General features: G+C 43.2%; 1 protein-coding gene across 1 annotated transcript in view; it reads right to left on the reverse strand.

Moving 5' to 3' along the window:
• The window catches only part of LOC115799203 (sodium channel protein type 4 subunit alpha-like), a 330,533-nt gene that overhangs the window by 101,116 nt on the left and 203,333 nt on the right, over positions 1–26,084 (reverse strand). The window contains exons 17-19 of the mRNA XM_030756224.1: positions 19,327–19,500; positions 16,228–16,389; positions 15,952–16,146 (exon numbers count right to left, since the gene is read on the reverse strand). Of these exons, the coding sequence (XP_030612084.1) occupies positions 15,952–16,146; positions 16,228–16,389; positions 19,327–19,500 (531 nt within the window). The remainder of the gene's footprint in view (positions 1–15,951; positions 16,147–16,227; positions 16,390–19,326; positions 19,501–26,084) is intronic.

Genomic DNA, 26,084 nt, shown 5'->3' on the forward strand with positions numbered 1-26,084 from the left:
CATGCAGAATGTGCCGTAGGAGGATAAGATTTTAGACCAAAAGCTTCATGGTTTTTCAAATTTTATTTTAGTTCCTTACTCATTAAAGTATATCATTAAAGTTTGTCTTATCTTACTTGCTTTTTTTTTTTTTTAAAACTGCATTAGTTACCACTTCTGGATATCTGCTGGCTCCACTGATAAGCACCAAAACAGCAGCCTCTGTCCTAGAGCCAGCATCCTCACTGATGGGCTCTATGCACTGACCTCTGAAGCTAACAGAGGCAGTGGGTAACTGAGTCTCAGGGGAAGGTCATTAATTTTTCAGGTACATTTTCAATCAATTTTTAAAATGAATCCTCTGGGGACCAGGAATGTGTGCTGATCTTCAAGGTCATTAGGAACACAAATCACCAGATGTCATTAACCCTTTGTGTCATCCGGATGTTTCTTCTGGCTTCCTTTGCCCCTTCTTTTTTATTCTTTAGTTAACCCATTACACACACACACACATACACCTTCTGTGGTATCATAGTTTCTAGGGCAGGTTGATTGCTCCATGTGTGCTGAATAATGCCTGAAGCTCTCAGTAACTGATCACTAAGTCAGAGTGCTGCTCTTAGTCAGATTGCTTCTCTTTAACCACAGCTGAGCGTGTGTGTGTGTGTGTGTGTGTTGGGTAACAGGTCATGTGGCTCAGGTGGCAGCTTCCTGGATCTGTCTTCTGATTACAGCCAGCAGACCTCAGACCAGCAGGTTTGTTTGGAGCTCAGAGGCACTTCAGCAGGACTCACTACAAGAAGCGGCAGAGAAACTGATGTCATTTATGTTGCTGCATGTAGCACAAACCACCCCTTTGCCTGAATGGGAAACAGAGCAAATTATGCATGATGTCACCAGCAGGAGCAGAAAAAGCTGTTGCTGTGGGAGCACCTAAGGATCCTCCAGGAATAATTGGAAAACATTGCTGGGTAAAAGGATGTCCTGCTTGGCCTCCTGTCACCTTTAATGTTGTGAAATGCTATATTTTGCCATATAGAATGGCTAAACCTAAGCAAGAAGTCAAGAATAAAAGCAAAATATGATGAAACCGCGATGACAGAATGATACCTGAGAAGACTGGAACTCTGTCCCCCACCTGCATCCTAACACAGTCTTTTTGTCAGCTTTCAAAGAGTCCAACAAAGATGCAGATGCTGATCCTTATAAAAATATTCTTGATGTCAGTGTGGGTTTGAGGCTGTATGGGTACTGTGCTTTCAGCATGGTGTCCTCAGGTATCTCGGTCCAAACCAGCTTACGAGAAATATCTGACCTCTGTCCACCTATCAAACATTCACACATCTCATTCACACATATTGATGACAAGCCAGCAACACACAGACACACACACCCTGCAGGCCGGACGTCCCACAGCTGGTTGTCTGTTACATAATGACTTGACTGGATCCAGCAGCTTTGCAGTTTCTGGTTGTGTAAGAGGAAACCGGGCCAGTGGGTCAATATCTGACACCAGGAGGCAAACCGTCCACATCGTGAGGGACATAATGCAGTTAATACAGACCCCCCAAATACAGAAGCGCCATTTATTATCTGCATAAAAATAATTATTTACTTAGTTGGTCATTTTTTAAGGAAGTTTTCAATCTGCTCTGTGCAAGTTTGAAATGTTCAGTTAATTATTTTAAGGGGCTTCATTATGTAACAACAGTCTTACTTCTTTGAGCCGAAGTGTGTGTGTGTGTGTGTGCGCGTGTGCATGTATTTGTGCGTGCGTGTGTGCGCGTGTGCGTGCGAGTGTGTGTGTGTGTGCGTGCGTGCGTGTGTGCATGTGTGTGTGTGTGTGTGCTATATTCCTTGCTGGTGGTGTGTTTTGTTGTTTATAGTACGGATCAGTGTTTGGCTGTCACATGCGCAGTTTCACCAGCCTGAAATTGCTGGAATCTGATTGGCTGTGCCGTTGACTCAAACACCAATAGATCAATGTGGTTGATTGGTTAACATGGCAACATACCTCAACGAGTCACCCGGTGACCTTGGTGCTTTCCAGCAGTCGATAGCAGACTGCTGACAGAAGTCTGTTTTATCAGTATATTTATTTAACCTTGTTATACATCCACATGCGCTTCTCTTTGATTATGTTTAATGACATTTTTGGCCACTGGGGGCAGTAATATCACCTTTAATGCAGCTCTACCTCTTCTAAATTTTGAGTAGCCGATTACTTTTAACAACAGACTTTGGAGAGACGTCCACACACTTTTGAAAGACTGACCAGAGATTCAGGATTGGAAAAAGATCCCAGTCAAGTTTCCTGGTCAGAGAACCAAAATGTTGATCTAATCATCTCCGAGCTTCTTGGTTGTCACATTTGCCTTGTGACAAGGTTCAGGTTCAGGTATGCTGGAAAATGAATAGACTTTCACCAAATTGGACCATTGAAAGAACTTGGTCTTTGGGGATGTTTTTAGTTTGGACACTCTTTAAAAGCAGGGAATAGCAGACACTAACACACTGCCATCAACATGGAGCACTGATAAGGCAGGAGAGGATCTCCATCAGCCAGGATTTGGCCACAGAGAAGACTACAGACAGCAACACACACTCTAATATTTTTATCTATTTTATTTTGAGTAAAATAAAAGAGCTCCTGAAACAAAACACAAGCATCACATGAAACTTTTAACCTGCATAAATAAAATATCAAACAGGCCTGAGACCACAACTGTGGAGTCATGTTGACTTGATGTGATCTGACAGGTGTCTGCTCAGTTCCAGCAGGACAATCAAACTGGAATCCAGCCTCGCTCCTGAGAGCAGGAATCCCTCCATGAAAGTGCAAAATCTCACTGTGTATCATGATGAAGATGATGATGAACATGGTAATTATGTGTATAGGTGGATGCAGTGACAGACAGTTTATAAGTGTGTCTGTGCATCAGTGGTGTGTGTGTGTGTGTGTGTGTGTGTGTGTGTGTGTGTGTGTGTGTGTGTGTGTGTGTGTGTGTGTGTGTGTGAGACAGCATGAGCCATCTGTGTGTGGGAGCACGTGTGTCAATTTATGGACCACCTGATCCCCGCAAATTCACCTCGTTTAACTCGTTAAACGGATCGTACCAATTAGCCCAGGGATTGGGCCAACCCTGGAGCACACACACACACACACACACACACACACACACACACACACACACACACACACACACACACACACACACACACACACAGTGAAAGGCAAAGCTGAGCCCCTCAGTTGAGTAAATGAAGTTATTTATTTCCATATATTTCTGATTTGAAGTGAGACTAATTTGACCTCAAAGTTCAGGTAATATTTTTCTCAGTTTTACTGTATCTACTTTAGTTTCACTTCTCTTCAAAGAGATGCACAAATCTCTCCTCTATAGTTGTCTGCTTTATTAATTTGGTGATGGTGCTTTAAATCCAGTCTGCAGGTGAACACGGCAGAACATTTCACCTTCTTCAAACATTATTTGAATTGTCTTTGTCCTGTTATTTGATTGAGAATCTCATTGGTTTTCTTGACTTCCAGCAAGAGAAGTCAAGTAAACCATTTTCTCATGTAACAAACCCTGTGTCTCTTTTTTCGAGTGCTTCATAAAAATCAAATCTAATCTAATAATGTACTAATAAGCACTATTATCTTACATCAAATGTATTTGTGTTTGAGAACGACATCTGATCAGGGGTTTCTAAATTTATTATTCATCTGGTGCTTCTCACCTTCTCATTATCTCAGTCCTGCCCACATTATGATTGGATCTCTGGATGTAAATGAGCTTGACGGAGCTGCAGAGATGAGCCAAACTTCTCCTTTGCAGATGAAAGATTGTAGCTGTTTGAGCAGGAGTCAGACCCCCCCCCCAAGTAAATTTGGACGCTATAAGGATCATTCCACATACAGTACCAGTCAAAACACTTTGGACTGGTACTGTACTGTATGGTTTATCATTTGTTGTTTGATGCTTCTGCCACCTCAGAGGCATTTGGGTTCATTGATTGGTGGTGCTCTCACTGCGGTATTATATTACTTCCTATTCCTGTTACAGAGCACAGTGGTGTTTTTGTGTAGCTTAACCCTTTAAAGGCGGGTGATTGCCACTGATGTGACCTGCCCCTACCTGCCATGAACAGCTGGTTAATGCCGAACGTATCACCGCTGAGACATCTGCTCAAACGTGCTTTGAATTACCGTAATTATGTGACCGTTTGTCCTATTGAAAAAATTCAAACCATTTCTGAAATCTGAGAAATTGTGCTTCATACCCAACACAGAGTTATTATGGTAATATTTGTAGGAAGTCTGCAAATGGTGGCACTTTTAAAGTTAAAGGTCTCAGCATAGGCCCCTATTATCGGTGTGAACCAAAGTAGTTTAGTCGCCGTTAACCAGCAGATCCCGAGCAGCAGGTAAATCAGGCCGGCTGGGCAACTGTGAGGAGGAAGCCCCCCAGTACACCACCAACCCATTTTTACCTGCTGGACATTTGAAAACCAGGTTCATCTTCTGGCTGTGATTCCTTCAGTGATACATAAAACAGTTTTACTATGACGTGCTTAAAAAATCATTTAACAATTAATGTGCTGTATATTCAAAAACATACTAAAGTCAAGGCAGCCTAACATAATTTTTGACCCCATTCATAGCTGTGTATGTACCATAAATGCATTAATGAAATTATATTATTTATTCATTAATCCGTAGCTCACATTCATGCCTTTCAGTGCGTTGCAAAAGTCAAGTAGGTAGTAGTGACATGAAAAAAAACGTAGCAGAATAAAAAGCTCATATTTCTCTCTACAGTGCAGAATAAAAAGAAGTGAAGTAAAGGAGTTAAATATTTTATAGCATCACTTTGAATTCTGTTATCAGATGAAGTCTGGATGTGCTCAATATTATTTGTTCAAAATTAAAGCGAGCAGTTCAGATCTACAAAGATTCCTGTCGTTCATCACAGTTACTGTTGCAGTTTTGTAGCTGCTGAATAATTTCATCGGTAAAGACCTTGCATTGCATTTCGCTCTGAGTGATGTTCAGCTCAGGTAGTCGAGGAGAGCCCAAGAAGCAGCTGCTGTCCTGGAAACATCTGAGCAAAACACACTCACACACACCTGAAAGTCCACAGAGCGGGGGGGCAGGGGTGATGAATGAGCAGGTAACACGATCTGTTTTTGGTGCTTCTCCTCGTCACAACAAACCCCCGTGAGCAAAGCCCCCTGGAAAAAACCATTTCCAGCGTGAGGCATGAAGAGTGAGAGAGAAATCCACTGAACAACAGCAGGGTGAGACCGAGTGAAGAGGAGAGCAACACAAGGAGAAGAAGAGCTTAGAGTATCTGCCTGTAATGCTTTTATATGATGTTTGAACTCATGAAGGAGAAACTCAGATCGCTGTGTAAAATCTACAAATACAGAAGCAGAAGACTGCAAAATGTGGCCTAAAGTAAATGGACACCCTGTCCTTAACGTTAGCTCCTTAAAAATAGTTTGGCATCAGTAAAAAAGACTGTGCATTAAAAACAAAAACATGTTAGGGTCATGGCAGGAGGAAGTGCTGTCTATCATTTTCCATTATAGCATAACATTATGATCACCGACTAAAGTGGATAACTCTGATTATCTCTTCATCGCAGCACCTGTTAGTGGGTGGGACCTATCAGGGTGCAAGTGAACATTTTGTCCTCCAAGTTGAAGCAGGAAGAATGGGCAGCATGAGGAACTGACGAGGGTTAGTCAGCTGGGTCAGAGTATCTCCAAAACTGCAGCTCTTCTGGGGTGTTCCTGATCTGCGCAGTCAGTATCTGTCAAAAGTGCTCCAAGTAAAGAACAGCCGTGAACCAGCGATGGGATGATGGGCAGCCAAGGATCACTGATGCACGTGAAGAGCAAACACAAAGACAACAGATGAGCTACTGGAGCTCAAATTGTCTAAATTGTTCATGCTAGCTCTGACAGAAAGGTGTCAGAACACACAGGGCATCACAGTTTGTAGTGTACGGGGCTGCAGACCAGTCAGGGTGCCCATGCTGACCCTGTCACCTGATGAATCCCGTCTTCTTTTCTATCACGAGGATGGCCAGCTGTGTGTGTGGCTTACCTGGGGAACACCTGGAACCAAGATGCACTACAGGAAGAAGGCAAGCCAGCAGAGGCAGTGTGATGCTTTGAGCAATGTTCTGCTGGTAAACCTTTGGTCCTGCATCCATGTGGATGTTACTGGGTTAGGGTTAGGGGGCAAGTGGGGGCAAGCCTATCCCAGCTGTCATAGGATGAGAGGCTGGACAGGTTCTCAGTCCATCATAGGGCTCACAGTTTTGCACAGCCTGCACGGTTTAAACATCAGTACTGGACACCAGGAAGCTGCGATCTACAAGCCAAGCCACCTGCAGCCTGTCAGTGTTTGGTACTGTATGGTGTTTGGTTGACATTTAATCATTTCACACAAGGATGTTAATTTGAAAAATTACAATTAATGCTTTGGAGTTTATCTTCTAAACTCCATGTTCAGGACACTGAGAGGAAATGAAAAGATTGTTAGAGCTAAGAGTTATTATTCTTTATCTCCACTGGAATGATTAAAACAAACCCAAATGTTTTCATAATTACCCACTTTTCCATGGTGTTCTTTTTAACTTTTAATAAGTCTGCTCTTAGAAGCATATAAATGTGGTATAATAGAGCTGATGTATTTGGCCATTTATTTTCCTCTGCACATGTTTCTCCCTTTGACCTGAAGCACCTTATATGAGACTTGCTCCTCCACCAGATGTTTTTTCTATTAAGAATATTTCTTCCAGCATATATGCAATTAATCAGTCAGACAATTCAAACTGCTGATTTGTGTTTTTGAGCAGCTTTGGAGGCCCTGTTAGAAATGACGATGATAAAAGTATAAATGAGAGGAGAGGAGGAGCTGAGGCAGGTGTGCTGCTGCTGAAGCGCTGGCTCAGGAAAACACATTCAGCCGCTCATTTGTCATGAAGAGAAACAGCAAAGAAACATCTGCTTCAGTCTGTGCAGCTACACACAAACACATGCACACACACAGAGTTCAGGAGCTGCATGATGCAGCAGGAAACGCCTTCAGAATAAAAGCACAGGAACAAAGGCAGATGACATGGTGCTCCTGGAGAACAGCATGACAGATATATACATGATATCTGCCGTGATCTACATCTGTCACTAATTCTGTTCTTAACTTTACAGATAGAATTTCGAAGCAAAGCCACGGCGTGGTCTCAGCTCACCTCTGCTTTAGAGGATGATGCGGTCTTTCTGGCGTCACTGAGCGATGAATTCGAGCTCTTACTGAGGACGTTTGGAGTCCAGGATCTCCAAGTTTGGTTTGCATGCAGAAAAGAGTGGAGCGCACACTCTGGTGTTGCACCTGCAGTCACGCAGATGCAGTGCTGGAATGTTGTGATGAAGAGATACCTGAGTGTGAAGGTTTAACTGTTCCTACCCTATTCTATGACCATGAGCTGTGGGTGTTGACCAAAAGAATGAGCTCATGGACTGAAGATGGGGAAATGAGTTTCCTCTGAAGGATGTCTGGGCACGACATTTGAAATAAAGCAGTTTAGCATCCTTCCAGGATGCCTCCTAAATGAAGTGTTTCAGGGATCTCCAACCAGGACAAGACCCCAGGGCAGAGCCCAGACACCCTGGGAAGATTATGTCTCTGTATGCCAGAAGACCTGAAGGAGAAGAGGGAGATCTGGGCAGCTTTCCTTAGACTGTTGCCCCTGTGATCCAGACCAGCACAACCAGGAGAGAATGGATGGATATTATCACTTTATAGTATAGATTACAGCCAGTGCAAACTAAGGAACCTACCATGGGCTTACACAGTATGTGAAAGGTAAAAATGGTGTTTAGTGCTCTTATTAATGAGCCATTAGAATATGGTATTCCCCATGCTCTCTCAGCTCAACTCAGGGGTGATTACTTCATTATGATTGGTTATGCTACAGTCACACCAGGGAAAACAGTGGTCAGAGGCTGCACCACTAAAATGATTGTGACTGCATGCAACAAACTTGTAATCTTGTTGGTTTTGAAATGCTTATGTCAAAGGTGGGGACCGAGTCTGCAACCACTCACAGTCAGCTGACGTCTTCAGGGTGACTGAGGTGTCAGACAGCAAGGGCAATAAGATGGTCTGCTATCAGTTTGTAAGTTGGCAATTAATTGTCAGAAAATCTCAAACCTGTTGCCATGCTACCATCTACATACACAGAAATTCCCATTCCAATCTCATTGTATATTCTGTATAATGACAATAAAGGCATTCTATTCTATTCTATTCTATTCTATTCTATTCTCTGCTTATATTCAGAGACCAGCTGGAACTTCATGGACTTGGAACAGAAATTCCTGCATGAATGGTGATATAGTTGCTGCACTTTGCCACTCAGCAACTTTGCTTTTACATTGGAATGTAACCAGAACTCAACCAGTTGGCAAAAAGTTGAGTTGAGTCTCCCATTGCAGAGATGCAAGTTATGCTCACTGGTGCAGACTGATTGCAACTTGTTGGAAATATGCCTGCATTTAAATTAGACAGCAATCATTTGCAAACCTTCAGCAGTCTGTCTGAGAGCAATGGCAGTCAGTCCCACCCGGAGGGTCACTGCATCTACTTCAAATCAGTCACCAAAAGCAACTCGGCGGTCACACCGAGGGAGGTTCCTGTCCCATTTTCAGTTCCCGCGGATTAGGAACTAACTGGTGACCTTGATGGGGTTCATTTATAAAGCATGTTCATCATATGTGTGTCTCATGTCATGATGTTACACACTTTACACCCAGAGTGCTGCACACTGACTCGGCTTCAGCCTACACACACACACACACACACACACACGCGCGTGTGTGTGTGTGTGTGTGTGTGTGTGTGTGTGTGTGTGTGTGTGTGTGTGTGTGTGTGTGTGAGATAGGAGGTAATTCCCCACCTCTCTCACTCTCTGCCAGTGAAAGCACGGATGTTTATCACATTTAACTAAATAATATGCAAACAAGAACGCACAAACACACACTGTACGAATGGCTGAGCAAATGTGAATAACACACATAATTAGGCATGTGTGCGTGCAGAGCCCATTCAGCTTTTAATCAAGAATCAGCTCTTTACAGTAACTGTGTGCTCGTGTGTGATACTGTAGGCCTACAAACAGCTGGTCCTCCCTCCTGCCCCGCTGCCTTCTGGGTGTTAGAGTAACAGTAACATCTCAGTGTCACGGCAACCACATCTCACATCCTGCCTGCCAACTGTTTCCATGACGTTAAACATCCTTTTCTTATTTGTTCTTTTTTCCTTGTTTCTGCCTTAATTCTTCCTTTTTCTGTTTCTATTCATGTTTTATTTTGCACTCTTCTCCCCCCCCCCCATTGTTTCCTTTCCTGCCTTTTCTCTTCCTTAATTCCTTCCTCCCTTCCTACTTCAGTGCCTTGTGTATTCCTATTGTTCTCACTTTTCTCACTGTTCTCTGTTTAAATATCCACACTTTCCTCCTTGTTTATCTTCCTTTTGCAATTTCCTACTTTTCTTCCTTCTTACTTTTTATTCTTTTTCTCCTCATTTTTTTCCTTCCTTTCTTTTTTAAGTTTTCCATATCCTCTACAGAATCTGCTGCATCTCTTTGCTTTGGTTTGTCTGCCTTCTTAGCACCTCCTTCCTTCCTTTGGCATCGCTTTGACATACCTTCACTTTTCTTTCTTCCTCCTTTCTTCCCATTTTTTCCCCTGTCTGTTCTGTTTGGCCACACTGTTTTTTTCCTTCCTCACTGTCTGTTATGAGATTTGACAAAGTGACATCTCATCACCACCAAAAAAACCCCCATTATACACACAAACACGTGAATGCATGCAAGGCATAAATACCTTCACTCACACACACACACACACACGCACGCACGCACGCACGCACGCACACACAGAGGTGTGCACAATGGGGCCATTTCTAAAGGTATAAATCACATGAATAAGAAAGGTTCGGTCATTATGACACACACACACACACACACACACACACACACACACACACACACACACACACACACACACACTTATGTTTAGGCATATTCATTCAGTCAGGTCAGCATGTCCCTCTGCAGGAGGAGATACAGTTCCTGTCAACAACAGAAAAATGAGAGGCTGTTGACTGCAAGCCTGTGTGTGTGTGTGCGCATGTGTGTGTAAGCAGTCTGGCCTATCAAGCTCATTATTAAATATCCATGAGACCATTAAGCTAAATAGATGAGTGAGACTCTATTATTGCTGTGCGCACACACATTTCATGATCCACTGACTGGTGAATATGAGACTCCAGTACAGAGCAGACTACTGACTGCAAAGATGAGAGGAAGAGGAGGAGAGGAAGAGAGGAAGAGGAGAGGAAGAGGAGGAGAGGAAGAGGAAGAATAGAGGAAGAGAGGGGAGAGGAAGAGAGGAAGAGGAGAGGAAGAGGAGGAGAGGAAGAGGAAGAGAGGAAGAGGAGGGCAAGGAAGAGGAAGAATAGAGGAAGAGAGGGGAGAGGAGGAGAGGAACAACCTGAAAGAATAAAAAAAGAAATTAAGGAGTAAAAATTAAACTGTATTCAAGCTCCTTTCTTACATTTGTTGTTCCCACTTCTTTGTCAGTGTCATGATCCTGGGCCGGTGTCCTGTGTTCTTTTGGCTAGGTTTTGTTATATCTTTGATCATGTTTATTTATTTTCTTTTTGTGCAGATTCTTAGTTTGCTTAGATTTTGAGTTTAGCTTGGTTTGTTTCCTGTTCTTGTCTTCCCTGTGTTATCATATGCTTAGATTCCCTCTGTGATCAGTCTCCTTTGGCCAGTCTTCTGTGTTGTCTTGTTTGGTTACTTCCTGTTTTAGTTTGACAGTCCGGTGCTTCCTATGTGTTGTGTTTAGTTTTGCTTCCCTTGTTTAATTAGTTAGATCCTGTTCACCTGTGCCCTGTGTTCCCCAGCTGTTTCCTTTCTCCCATTATTACCTCCTGTGTGTATTTAAGCCCCTGTGTTTGTTCTGTTCTGTCATGGAGGTATGGGTTTTTGTTCCTGTTCGCTTATCAGTTTAGTTTTGTCAAGGTACTCCATGCCTTTGTATTTATATCTTGGATTATTCAGTAATAAATCGCCATCAACCTGAATCAGGGAACACGGACAGAAGGAACTATTTTAATGTGTCATTCATGCAGAGAACATTCGCACCAACACAAACTCAATCCTGTTCTAGTTTGCAAACATAACTCTGAATCTCTCTGTGTGTTTCCACTCTGCAGTCTTGCTTTTTGTTCTTCTGCAAACAGGTGGAAATTTGGGCTGGTTCAAAGGTTACGTCCTAGTTCCACAGCTCCAGAAACGACCCCGCTGGAAATCTAGAATATCTTTATTAAAGATCCCAGTTTCCTCTGCCCAAACATCTCCTGTTCAGGAGCTGATTTATGTTTTACCTGTTGTACTTTGCTTAATAAAATAAATAAAAAAACATCTCGTATTCAGTAACATTTTATCTTTGTGAGTAATGTTACCCAAGATCCTGCTTCTAAGAAAGCACAGATTTATGGGATAAATTACTCTACAATCCACCGAGAATTAGACAAGAGCCAAAAAAAAAAAAACAAACCCACAGCTGAGACAAACTAGGAAATCATGCATGCAGCAGGAAAAGCTGACCTGGGATCTTATTTATGATTGTTTTAATGCTGCAGTAGCAGGAAATCCAAATGAAAAACCCAAGAATTAGAAAGTAGAAAACATTCCTTCTTTAGCTCTACCAACATCCAATGGAAGTGCAGGAATCTGGCTCCACTTCAAATGCCAAAAGGTTAGCATGGATTTTTTTGGTCCAGTGAGGCCAAAAACTACCCTGGCTTTAATGCCTACGTTAGTTTCAGTCAGATATCCTCCGATCCTGGCAGCTGTGGCTCATGTGGCAGAGCGGGGCATCTATTAACTGGTAGGTTGTTGATTTGAAATTCGGCCCTACCAGTCAAACTGTGGGAAAGATACTAAACTCCCTGACGGGTGTGACAACACTGCACTGAAATCTTACTCTAGAAGAAAACCAAATGTACTTCAAGTTCAGTTTGACTGCTGAACTCACTATTTCAGAGCACAGTCGACTGCACCAGTTCATAAGTAACCGGCCTAAGTAACAAAGACATCGTCCGTGTCAGTCATAAACCCAAATAACAATCACAATCCCCATTTTTTCTCTTTCATCCTCCCCATGCAGACACTGGTCCTTAAAGGAGGAGAAACCACACCTGTGTGTGTGTGTGTGTGTGTGTGTGTGTGTGTGTGTGTGTGTGTGTGTGTGTGTGTGTGTGTGTGTGTGTGTGTGTATGTTTGACGGCATTTGACCATTTGATAAGGAAACTTTCTCTTCTCCAGTTACATGCTGTTGTCTGCTCTGAATCCTTCTGATTACCACACACACACAGTCAGTGACTGATTGATGTGTTCAGACGTATAAAGGTGATGTGTTCATGCTGGCAGGGGGTGGATTGTATAGTAAATAAGGTAAAATGAGCTTTTGTGTGTGTGTGTTTGGGGTGACTGTGTAAGATGAGATGACAGATATATATCAGAAGAAAGGAAGTCTTTCCTCTGCTCCCTGCATCGGTGTGTGTGTGTGTGTGTGTGTGTGTGTGTGTGTGTGTGTGTGTGTGTGTGAGATTACACTTCATCTACACAAAGAAAACACCACTGATCCGGTCCAGAAACCACAGAGACACAAAAATAGATGTAGGTATCAGCATCCACATTTCAAAATCATTATAAAGTCAAAGTTAGGAGTTATTTTGTTTGATCTTGTTGTCAAAAAGAAGCCTGCAAAATTTCAGGTCAATATCTCTAATGGTTTTTGGATCCTGAGGTCCCCTCAATTTCACCCCGTGCAAAAGTGCAAGTAGTAATATTTTTTAAGTCATAGAATAAGCATATTTCAACAGATTTATCACCATTTTCTGCTAATTACTACTCAATATATAACATATTTACAAACTCAGGTGCATGGCAATTGAAATTTTTAATTTACAGAAGTTTAAAAATTGGCAGGCCAAACGGAATGAGGCTCGGGCAGTGGCTGAAGCAAAAACTCGGGTGTGGGAGGGGTTGGATGAGGCTATGGAAAAAGACTTTCGGACGGCATTGAAGCAATTCTGGCAAACTGTCAGTCAACTCCGGAGGGGAAAGCAGTGCTCCACTCACATGGTCTATAGTGCGGGTGGGGTGCTGCTGACTTCAACTGAGGCTACAGTCGGGCGGTGGAAGGAATACTTCGAAGACCTCCTGAATCCCGCTGACACGCCTTCTGTAGTGGAAGCAGAGTCTGGGGATGAGGGAGATGACTCGCCCATCACTGGGGGTGAGATCACTGAGATGGTTAAACAACTCCTTGGTGGCAGGGCCCCTGGGGTGGGCGAGATTTGTAGGGCTGTTGTAGGGCTGTCTTGGTTGACACACCTCTGCAACATCGCGTGGAGATCTGGGGCGGTGCCACTGGATTGGCAGACCGGGGTGGTGGTCCCCATCTTTAAGAAGGGAGACCGGAGGGTGTGCTTCAACTATCGGGGGATCACACTCCTCAGCCTCCCCGGTAAGGACTATGCCAGGGCGCTGGAAAGGAGGGTCCGCCCATTAGTCGAACCTCGGATCAAGAGGAACAATGCGGTTTTCGTCCTGGTTGCGGAACGCTGGACCAGCTCTTTATTCTCTCAAGGATATTCGAGTGTGTGGGGGGTTTGCCCAACCAGTCTACATGTGCTTTGTGGACTTGGAGAAGGCATCTGACCACGTTCCTTGGGGTATCCTGTGGGAGGTCCTGCAGGAGTATGAGGTGTCTGGCCTGTTGTTGTAGGCCATTCAGTCCCTGTACAACTGCAGTGGTCCATATAGCCAGCAATAAGTCTGACTCGTTTCCTGTGGGTGTTGGACTCCGTCAGGGCTGCCCCTTGTCACCGATTCTGTTCATAATTTTTATGGACAGAATTTCTAGGCATAGCCAGGTGGTGGAAGGCTTCTTCCTTGGTGGCCTCAGAATCTTGTCTCTGCTCTTTGCGGATGAACCAGTCCTGTTGGGTTCATCGGGGGTGGCCTCCAGCTCGCAGTGGAACAGTTTGCAGCCAAGTGTGAAGCTCCTGGCATGAGAATCAGAACCTCTAAGTCTGAAGCCATGGTCCTCAGCCGGAAAAGGGTGTAGTGTCCTCTCTGGCTCAGGGATGAGTTCCTGCCCCAAGTGGAGGAGTTCAAGTATCTTGGCATCTTGTTCATGGGAGAAGGAAACAGGAGATCGACAGATGGATCGGGGCTGCGTCTGCAGTGATGCGGACGCTGAACTGGTCTGTTGTGGTGAAGAGGGAGCTTAGTGTAAAAGCGAAGCTCTCGATTTATCGGTCGATCTATGTTCCTACCCTCACCTATGGTCACGAGCTTTGGGTAGTGTCTGAAAGAATAAGATCGTGAATACAAGCGGCAGAAATTAGTTTCCTCTGAAGGGTGGCTGGTCTCTCTCTTAGGGTGAGGAGTGCAGCTATATGGGAGGGGCTCAGAGTAGAGCGGCTTCTCCTCCGCATCGAGAGGAGCCAGTTGAGGTGGTTTGGGCATCTGATTACCTCTTGGGTGAGGTGTTCCGGGCATGTCCCACCGGGAGGAGTCCCTGGGGTAGACCCAGGACATGCTGGAGAGATTATATCTCTTGGCTGGCCTGGGAACGCCTTGGGGTCCCTCCGGATAAGCTGGTGGAGATGGCTGGGGAGAGGGAAGCCTGGGCTCCTCTGCTTAGGCTTCTGCCCCCGCGACCCAGCCTCGGATAAGCGGAAGAGAATGGATGGATGGATGGAAGTTTAAAAATCAAATTTTTAATGTTTTCAGCACTGTCAAAAAGTCCAGGTGGCATTTTTGCGACCCTCTTATTTCCATAAAGGACTCTGAAGAGGCAAGAAAAGCATATATTTCTAATCTAATATGCAGTCTTAGCTAGCCTCATTTTTTTCAGGACCACAGGAAGTTCAAAATTTAAGATATACTGTAAGGGTCCAAAAATGCTTCCAAGACACTTTGTGACTTTGGAAAAAGGACAAAAAACTTTATTCAAAAGCTTCATTTTGGTTTTTGAAAAAGGAAGAGTTTCAAATTTTTATTTGATAGGGGGGAAATGATCTATAACTGAAATTTTGGGTAGAAAAAAATGAACGAATCTTTATTTTAAGAAAAATATGAGCTCATTTTGAATTTGAAGGCAGCAACATATCTAAAAAAAAGGCTTCCCGCCGTGTAGCATCCCCTCTTCTTTTAACAGCAGTCTGTATACATCTGGGACCTCAGGAGACATTGGATTTTTGGGTTGTCCCAGTCTGTCTGATAGAGGATTGTAGCTGCTCAGAGAGTCCTGGCTCTGCTTTGTCAATATTTTTTGGTTTGCACCAAATGGCTTGGTGAACTGTGTCCACAGACAGTGATTTCTGGCAGTTCTTGAGCCCATGCAGTGATTTCCACGACAGAATCGTTTTTAACGCGGTGCCGCCTGAGGGCCAAAAGATCACAGCTCAGCATCCAGCACTGACTAGGAGGCATCCTAGTCAGTGCTTGTTTTTCTTAAAATGGCACATCTGATATATTTTTTACCTTCTATTGTGAATAAAATATGGGTTTATTTGACATTTTATTCAATGTGCCAACTTTTTGAAATTGAGGTTGTATGATTGCTTTAAAATGCCAAAAATGGAAGATGTTTTTTCAAGATCCTGGATGGAGTGGAAGAAGCTACCTTTAGCTAAAGCTTTTTATTTACTGCACACAAGGGAGGCCATCAGTGCCACCTGCAGACCGTCAACACCAAGTGACCAATTGGAGAAGAACATGTACAACTTAGTCCAATAGACAGATCAGGACACACCTCCTAAAGGTCATCATCAGATTAAAACACCTGTAATAGCAGATAGGAACTCACCACCAGGTTTCCGATGACCATGACCAGCATAAAGACGAGGATGCAAAGCGGCTGCCCTGCAACCTCCATGCAGTCCCACATGGTTTCTATCCATTCGCCACACAGCACCCTGAAGACGATGAGGAACGAGTGGAAGAAGTCCTTCATGTGCCAGCGAGGGAGAGTGCAGTCCTTTGAGATCTTACACACACAGTCCTGAAGTGGCAGCAGAAAGAAGGTCAGTGCTATGAACACATCCAGTTTGCCTGTATCTTAGTCTGAGATCAGAGGTGTTACCTGGTAGTTTTTTCCAAACAGCTGCATGCCGACTACAGCAAAGATGAAGACGATGATGGCGAGGACGAGCGTCAGGTTGCCTAGAGCGCCCATAGAGTTCCCGATGATCTTTATCAGCGTGTTGAGAGTTGGCCATGAGCGAGCAAGCTTGAAAACTCTGAGCTGCAAGGAAAAGAAAGGAAAAGAAGAGAGTAGTCTTAGACTTCGAGAACAGAGTTACTTCTTCTTTTGAAGTCTTTACACAAACTGAAGGATAAGTCCATTTGTTCCCACTTGTGTATTTCCTATTAAAGTGGCCACTATAGCTGTGTGGACTCTACAAGACTGAGGAAGAAGAAACAAGGAAAGTGTGTATCAGGCAAAACAGATTAATCTCATTTTAAAACAAATAATTATAAAATAAACACTACATCTGAATCTGCCGTTAGAAAAAAGGGTTACCTCATACCTGCGTACTCCCTGCTGCTAATGGGACAAGAGACCTGTGGGTTTAATTTTCCTGCTATAGTTGGTGATGTTTATAGGCTAGATTATTGCAGCGATAACTACAGAATGGCCTGATGGAGGATGACCAAATAGGGAGAGCAACATGGTATAAAAACCACTGTTATGGGTTACAAAAGATCAAGTGTGCACTCATCAGCTGCTTAGGAACCAATCTCAATAAGACCATCCAGATGAGTTCATGGTGAAAGACTCTGAGCTTGTGTTCAGTTGATTCTCTATCATGTGTGACTCGTGGAATAGCCCCATTTCATTATGTGTAGTTCTGCAATTGGAACTACACTGCCTGGTCAAAAAAAAAAAAGTTGCCACCTGGATTTAACTAAGCAAAAAGGTACGAGCCTCCTATTGGATAATGGATAATGGGCAATTATCTTTCAGCTGGCAACAAGTCATTTAACCCCAACTGGTGCAATGAGTTGCTTCTCATTTCTTAATGTCCAAAGACACGTCGCGTGATCATGGAAAAAATGTCAGTCTGTTTGACAAGGGTCAAATCATTGGCATGCATCAAGCAGAGAAAACATCTGAGGAGATTGCAGAAACTACTAAAACTGGGTTAAGAACTGTCCAACGCATTATTAAAAATTGGAAGGATAGTGGGCACCCTTCTTCTTCGAGGAAGAAATGTGGCCGGAAAAAAATCCTGATTGATCCAGATCGGCGATCACTTAAACGTTTGGTGAAATCAAATCGAAGAAATACAACAGCAGCATTCAGGGCTGTGTTTAATAGTAAAAGTAAGAGCATTTCCACATGCACAATGTGAAGGGAACTCAAGGGATTGGGACTGAACAGCTGTGTAGCTTTAAGAAAACCACTAATCAGTGAGGCTAACCGGAAAAAAAGGCTTCAATTTGCATAAAGAGGGAGCATATAGATTGGACTCTGGAGCAATGGAAGAAGGTCATGTGGTCTGATGAGTCCAGATTTACCTGTTCCAGAGTGACGGGCGCTTCACGGTAAGAAGAGAGGCAGGTGAAGTGATGCTCCTATCATTCCGAGTGCCTACTGTACAAGCCTCTGGGGGCAGTGCTGTGATCTGGGGTTGCTGCAGTTGGTCAGGTCTAGGTTCAGCAACATTATGTGCTCAAAGAATGAGGTCAGCGGAGTACCTGAATGTACTGAATGACCAGGTTATTCCATCAATGGATTTTTTCTTCCCTGATGGCACGGGCATATTCCAAGATGACAATACCAGGAGTCATTGGGCTCAAATTGTGAAACTGAGTGGTTCTGGGAGCATGAGACATCATTTTCACACATGGATTGGCCTCCACAGATTCCAGACCTCAACCCCATTGAGAATCTTTGGGATGTGTTGGAGAAGGCTTTGCGCAGTGGTCAGAATCTGCCATCATCACTGCAGAAACTTGGTGAAAAATTAATGCAACACTGGATGGAAATAAATCTTGTGACATTGCAGAAGCTTATAGAAACAATGCCACAGTGAATGCATGCTGTAATCAAAGCTAAAGGCGGTCCAACGAAATATTAGTGTATGACCTTATTTTTTGGTGGCGACTTTTTTTTTGGCCAGGCAGTGTATAAACCTTCATCCAGAAGGAAGAAACTGGAAGACATGAAGCAGCTAAATACTCGGTCTGGGTTACAGGGACACAGATGAAGGGTTAAGTTTCAGCCTCCCGCTGGAACATTTCAGTTTGACTGTATTTCTGTTCCATTTTCCCAAAGACAAAACAATAAATCAGTGTGAAAATAAGACTCAGCTGCCACAGACCATATTGTGGTGGTAATCAAGAGTTCACCATATTGGATATGATACAACCAGTGGCTGCTAGGGACCAATGTATATTCCCAAGCTGGGTGGCAGTGGTTCCTGGGGCTGTTGCTGGGTGCTGCACCAAAAACCTCCTGAGAGGTAGTAAAAGCTGAAAAAGTGCAACACAAACTGGAAATGGAGACAGTTTGAAGGTAAAGCTGTGCCTTTAGTGCTGCAGCCAACATGATGAGAGATTTTTGAACATTTGAAAAAAAATAGCTAAGGAGCTCAAACACAGATGTGTATTAAACTGTATATCCATATTGGGACAGATGGGCCTTTATGGTGCTTTTGTTTGCCTATAAAATCTCTGAGGGCCCATGGACTCAGAGGTGTCTGTTACCTCTACAGATACTTTAATAAACCAACAAAGAAGATGCAAAAAGGACAAAACCAAAAAAGCAAAATCAAGAAATGCATCATAGAGAAGAGAGAAAGAAAAATCAGCATTCAAACTGAAACAGCGTGGCTGAGAAAGCAGAGCAAGGAAAACAAAAAAGCCAGGCTCACACATCAGAGTGGGTTTATGTGTGTGTGGGTGTGCGTGTGTGAGACAGAGTGAGTGTGTGTTTGCCTCTGGTAGAACCTGACAATACCCAGAGTGACACTCAGAGATGGACACAGACTGATGAAGACAGCCTGCAAGAGTGTGTGTGTGTTCCTCGTTTGCTGGCGCAGCAAAATTGGCAGCAGTGGAAGTTTTATTCTGAGTGACATCATTCATTATCGGCCAATCATCCGTCCTCTGAGAGGTGTGAAACGTCCCTCTGAATGCTTGAAATGGTGAAAGAGGGAGGAGCTGTGTGATTTACCAGTCTGAAGGAGCGCAGCACGCTGAGCCCCTCGACGTCGGACAGGCCGAGCTCCATGAGGCTGAGGCAGACAATGATGCTGTCGAAGATGTTCCAACCCGTCTGGAAGTAGTAGTACGGATCCAGAGCGATGATCTTCAACACCATCTCTGCTGTGAAGATCCCAGAGAAGACCTGAGAGAGACCCAGACAGGAATTTAAACATGCATCAAATGTGTTAGGCTGCCAAGACGGCACTGCAAACACAAACATAAGGCCAGGGCATTAAACAGCAGCAGCCCACACTGCTTTATGTTATCGCTCTTTAAACACACACATCAGTGCGTTCTGAATCACTAAACAATATTCCCGTAAATGTTTATGCTACCAGCAGATCGTAAATGTTGCAGCAAAGCCCTGTATGTCCATATTATTTAGATTAAAGATGATTAAAGGGCCTAAAACTGTTTCTGAAATATCACAGTCTCTGTGTGTGTTTGCAGGAAGTGAAGACATTAAACATGGAGAATGATGACATGCTGGTAGAAACCGCAGCTGCTCATGCTGAAACATTTTGTCTTCACTTTCCTGCTTAGGGTTTTATTTAATTATTGCTGATGTGTTTCTGTTATGCAGTGAAGAACACAGTATTTACAATGCTGACCCTTCTTCTTGATAACTCCTCTGTGGCATGCTGGATATCAGCTGCTGGGCCAAATGGATTGCTGTTCATGCCTACTCTGATCTGGGGAGTTTCCTGGCTATGGATCCAAAAATGCTAATTTGATGGCCTCGGAGCCACTATATTATCACTTTTGTCATGTGACGAGGTGCTTCGTCATCCTGGAAAATAACTGTCACCACTTTGGATCGTTTCAGTATGGTCAGTCCTTAAAAAGCAGCTAGACCAGCAGAAGCTCACAAACTGGGATCAAACTATGATTAGCACTGTTACCTTTCAACCAAAGTGTTGGAATATGAATCTATTTAAAGCTGTAAAGAAATGGATCACACTTTTTGTCAGTGCTCTTTAACTAATGTTTTTGATCAGCTGATTTAACTAATGACCTGTTTACAGTAGAAAATTGACCTTACAGAAGCAGGAACAAAACACTGGGTTAAAAACACAAAAAGGAAAATTGAGAAGTTTCATCTTCAAAGTACAAGTGGCCATGTCGGCTGCAGTGCCGAGGCACAGCTTTTACTTTGAAAGGGAACCTTTGTTATATCTGGTTTATTTCTGGAGCAGCCGGGCCATGTTTGTAGACAAGTCCTCACTTCCATTCAAACTACGTCTACAGCAACGTGCTGTGACCAAAGCAATCGCAAGGAGCTTTTTGTCAGGCGGTCGGGGAATACACGTTTTCCCCTAATGATTGGTGGATGCCACGGGGGTTACTGAAGGCCCGTCTGAAGGCCCGTGTGATTGGGACTTTAGGAATCATTTTCCCTGCAACTGCCATCAACCTCCAACATCCACTAACAACTCCAGGAACACACATTTTCCCCTCACAACAGGTGTTTGCCAGATAGTCGTGGACCGCTCTCTCGGCCTGTACATGTATGACTGTGGCCTTATTCTCTTCTCACTATGATTTTAACATGTCCAGAATGGCAGAAAAGTTAATGTTAAATGGTTAGTGGTGGCATGTCTGCAAAACCTCATTATAGAAGTAAGCGGCCACATCCAGTATGAGATAAATGAAGGTTGTTGTGAACCGTGAATCATGCAAATTTACTCTAGTATGTACAGTCTTCATGTAATAACCACCCAAAATAAATACACTGACACAGTTAAAAGAAACAACAGCTGAAAGCAACAATCACATGATCTTATGTCCAGACTACACAAAAATGTAACACTTAAAAAGTTTAGTGATACTGAGCCACAGTCAAACAGACACATCACAAAGAAAACAAAGTAGACCCACAGAGGTAGGGACAGAGACAGTCAGGTGAGGACACACACAGCTACACAGAGATCCAAGAACTAAATGAAGGGCAGTGTTAGCCAAAGGGTAGGATATTTCAGACTGGGTTAGGTTCACACACACACACACACACACACACACACACACACACACACACACACACACACACACACACACACACACACACACACACACACACACACACACACACACACGTGCCCCCTCATATAACTGCAGCTGAAGTACATGAGTTAGCCATCAGGATTCCAGCTGCTCCACAGTAAGAGGACATTCCAGCACACTGACCTGCTATGGTAACTTTAGCATGTGTGTCAACCAACATTGATCTCAGTACACAGAAAGCACCACAACCTGCAGTTCCTCTAACATCCATTTGACGTTACCTGCAGTAGTGAGTCAATCCCATGTTAAAATGTTCACCTTCACAGCAGAAACAAACATGTTTACAGCCTGATACACGTGACATACGTGTGACACAGATGTGTGACACAGATGTGTACGTGTGACATACGTGTGACACAGATGTGTATGACCACTGTACTTAAGTAGATTTTTCAGGTATCTGTACTTTACTTGAGTATTTATTTTTCTGAGTACTTTTTACTTTTACTCCCTACATTTTTACACAAGTATCTGTACTTTCTACTTCTTACATTTTCAAACAGACTCGTTACTTTTTAACACTTCAGGGAGAAGTTTGCATTTCCGGTCAGTGCGCCTTCAAACATCAAACGATCTGAACATAAACGGAGGAATAATAAGAGACAGTCATACTGGCGTATCGGGTACAAAGGGATTAAATATACAAACCCATATAATTTATGTCTCATTTATAGCGCTATAATCGGGGGTTATAGCGGGCCGGACCGAGTCCGTAAGTTGTGCTTGCGGGACATAAACAGCTTAGCTAGCGCTACTGAAGAGGAGCGAGCATAAAGGAAGTAACGTGTGGCAGGTAAATGCAACATTTCTAAATGCTCAACAAATATCAGCAAACACACAAAGTGTGCAGTTTGTCACACAGTGTGTCTGCTAGCTAAAAGAAGAGCTGCTGTATTTCAGGGAGAGCAAAGAGAGAGAAGTTCACTCAGAGATGGAGAAAGAGGACAGGAGAGGAAGAAGAGAGGTTAGATTTAAAGGTAAGGACTGGAAAACAAACTAAGGTATGCTGACTTTATGTAATTCAAAGATTGTATGAAAATACTGCAGTTTAGTACGTAACAAACAGGTTAGCTTGTTATACTGTATTTATAGTAAAGCTCTGTGTTGGTGCACAGAGGCTGTGTTCATGGTCAGAGTTACAGGTTACATCAGTGCAGCAGAGATGAGTCTGAATCAAAGCTGCTGATGCTGAGATTCATTCACTGAATCCAACATTTCTACAGCCTGTATGCTGTCAGTGTAGGGGATGGAGATCAGCTCAGAGAGCTGTGAAATACTGGGTTACATCTTTGTGAGTTCACTTCATCCACACAGAGCAGTAAACCTCAGAGCAGCAGCAGCAGGTCAGCTGATCACAGCCTGCACACCAGCATCATTTACTGCAGCTCACAATAGAAAGTTGTGATTCTTCTCCCCATGCAGAGCCACTACAGCTGATCTTAGGGTTCCTCCACCTTCTGAATCCCACTGTAACCCCTGAGTATCCTCATGTTGGTGTTTAGGTGGAGGCACAGTCACCCTCTGCTATGGAGGACACAGAGAACAGAGCTGTGTTTAAATTCCCTTTAACAGTTTGTGTCCTACATAACAGACTCAAGCTGAGTGCATTCATTAGGATTAAAATTTAGATTGGAATAATGTTTGTGTTCTCATATATTACTTTATATTATTACAATAATATATAATAAGGTTCAGTTAGCTTTACACAAAAATAGCAGGTAGAAACGTCCTCCAAAGAACTAATTTTACTTTCTTACTTTGAGTACATTTCAGAGCCTGTACTTTTTTACTTTTACTTAAGTAAAGAAGTTGAACCAGTACTTCGACTTTTACCAAAGTATTTTTTAACACAAGTACTTGTACTTCTACTTAAGTACAGAATGTCAGTACTTTCGCCACCTCTGTGTATGACAGATGTGTGACACAGACGTATATGACACAGACATGTGACACAGATGTGTGACAGAATTATGTGACAGATGTGTGTGACACAGACATATGTGACAGACATTTGTGACAGATGTGTGATATAGATGTGTGCAACACAAACATGTGTGACAGACGTGTGTGAAAGAGATTCTCAGTCTTGATTGTGAGTTTAGAAAGTCTAATAAGGCTTTTTCTCAGCTGGTTGCTCTGGTGGTTTGATCTCTTAAGCCTCTCTTTCTGTGTCTCTTTGCAGACCTCAGCTTGTCCAGGCTTTGCCTTGCTCTGCTTTACATCATGTGTGTATTTGCTGCATTTAAAGTGTGTTTCTGTGAGTGTGTGTGTTCGCCTGTTTGAAGCGGCTCCTCTCCCTGCTTGTTGTTCCAGTCTGAGGGGATCCTCGATGTGACACCAGCTACGTGACACACGTGTATTTGGGTGTGTGTGTTGCTCAGCCTCTGCATGTGTGTGTGCGTGTGTGTTTCAAAATCAGTTTGTGTGACAGTGTGAGCATGCACATCTCCAAAAAAGTGAGTTTTCAATTTTATTTTTGTGTTGCAGAAAATCAGAGGCACTGGGGTTACCTCTGGAACACACACACACACACACACACACACACACACACACCCCTCGATCCTCTTATATGGGCTCATTAACGCTGTAGTGCATTGATTAGCTACTCAACAATCATGCTGTTATTATTACTGGCATCAGGAGACCCTCTCTGTCTCTCTGTCTCTCTCTCACTCTCTCTCGCTCTCTCACACACACACAGGTAAAGTGTGTGTTTTATATAATGATGAAGGAGGCTCTCTCCATACCAAAGGGCAAGGAAATGAATAGAGTCAAAGATTAAGAGGAAATGTAAAAAAATGTTACATTTAAACAAATTTAGATGAAGCAGAACAAAAAGAGGAGGAGAAGAAGAATGAGGAGGAGGAGAAGGTGAAAAAACAAGAAAAAGGAAAAGAGGAAGAAGGAGGAGGAGAAAGAGGCTGCTGGTTTGAACACTGCCTGTGTTCAGGTGGCTTGTTAAAGATGGTGTGTGTTCCTGACATCAGGCGGTGACGTTGATCAAGTTAGACACAGTTCAGCTGTCAAATGTCAGCTGCTGCCTTTGGGCCTAAAATCACTTCTCAGCACACTTTATGTTATTATGCACAAATGTTCTGTCTCTAAATGCTGATGCTGTGAATATTAGCCACATTTATTTTGATGCAAAAAGATTGATCTTCTTCTCTTGTATTTATAAAGGTTTAAAATACAAGCAGAAAATGAACAGGAACACCACATGAACTACAACAAAAATTCATATAATTTTCATAATTCACAAAGAATTTCGACATGAAAATGAATCAACAAATTTAGGGGTCATTCACAAATATCGATATTTTCCAGAATGTACAAAGCGTACGACGGGTGGAGGGGGCTAACACCCAGCGTACGTTTTTCAAATAGTTAGAAAATGTCGGTCGGTCTGTGTAATTTGAGCACCGATGGCTGCAGCATCCACACCACTGCACCACTGCAGCGATATGGCCTCAGATCTGGCGGATCAGTTCAAAGGCCTCATTAAATTCTCTAAAATAGTCCATCATCGATTCAGAAAATGACTCTACTGACGATATTGGACAGGAACAAGCTGTGAGTGCAGCGCAGCAGGTGTGGAAAGCAGCCAGAGCCACCTGAGATAAATTCAACAAGAAGTGGAAGCATTGTTCCAAAAAATAGAAACCTTATGCAGTAAACCGCAGAAAACAATGATGGATTTGGCCTGTTTTCATCTATGCTGGCCCGGATATTTGTGCGTAATCTGGTGCTCGGCGGCCAGCACTTTTGCCAACTTTTGTGCAACACAACTCACTGCGGGCTGTCTCAAAAATCGCTAGAAGTCGCTAAAGGACAACTCGAGGTCCGGGGGTGTGTGCTGTCCCCCTCAGTGCCAAAGAGAGGTCCGGGCGATGCCACACCATAAGAAGGGACCCAGTACGAGCGCTGTATGTACACAAAACACAGTGACAGCGGAGTTTTCAGGTTTCCAGTGTTGTGTCAAAAAGGGATTTCTTTTTTTTTTTAATAAATGTTTTTTCTTTGCTTATATCGTAAATATACTGGTGCACAGGATTTATGAAGGGCTTATATATAAAATGAAGAAATGACTTGTTCTTACCCTCATTAATAAAGAATATATTGTAGTGTCCGTTAAGACATTGAAGAAGATGGCAAGAGATTGCCAGCAAAAGTTGCCCTTTTATTAACAATTAAATGGTTGCTGTGTGCTGCAACCAAAACAAAACAGTAACAACAACGAGACTGACTCGGATAATGAGAGAGGGAACCCGGAAAGCTTGATGCCAAAATCGCCCAACTGTTCAACTCAAACACTGAAGATGAGGAATTTGATGGATTTGTGGAAGATGAATGATTTAAAATGTGAGTGTATTTTTCTGTATTTGTTACAACTGAACAATATTATGAGTTACTGTGAATGAGTTGAATAAAGTTCAACTTACCTGACGCTTTTGTTTCGTTCTACATAAATTTTATCATGCGCCTTATAATGCGGTGCGCTTTATGGTCCGCAAAATACAGTAAATGGTTGCTGTGTGCCGCAACCATGCCGAAAACAACAACAAAACGGGACTCCAGGGCCGTTTCTCAATATGTGTTCCCTCAAAATACCCGGATGTGTTCTCGCTCCGCCCCTTTTATTGAGTCTGCATTGGTGGTGACTTGTGT

The sequence above is a fragment of the Archocentrus centrarchus genome, chromosome 20 (assembly GCF_007364275.1).
Source record: "Archocentrus centrarchus isolate MPI-CPG fArcCen1 chromosome 20, fArcCen1, whole genome shotgun sequence".
Taxonomy (NCBI): domain Eukaryota; kingdom Metazoa; phylum Chordata; class Actinopteri; order Cichliformes; family Cichlidae; genus Archocentrus; species Archocentrus centrarchus.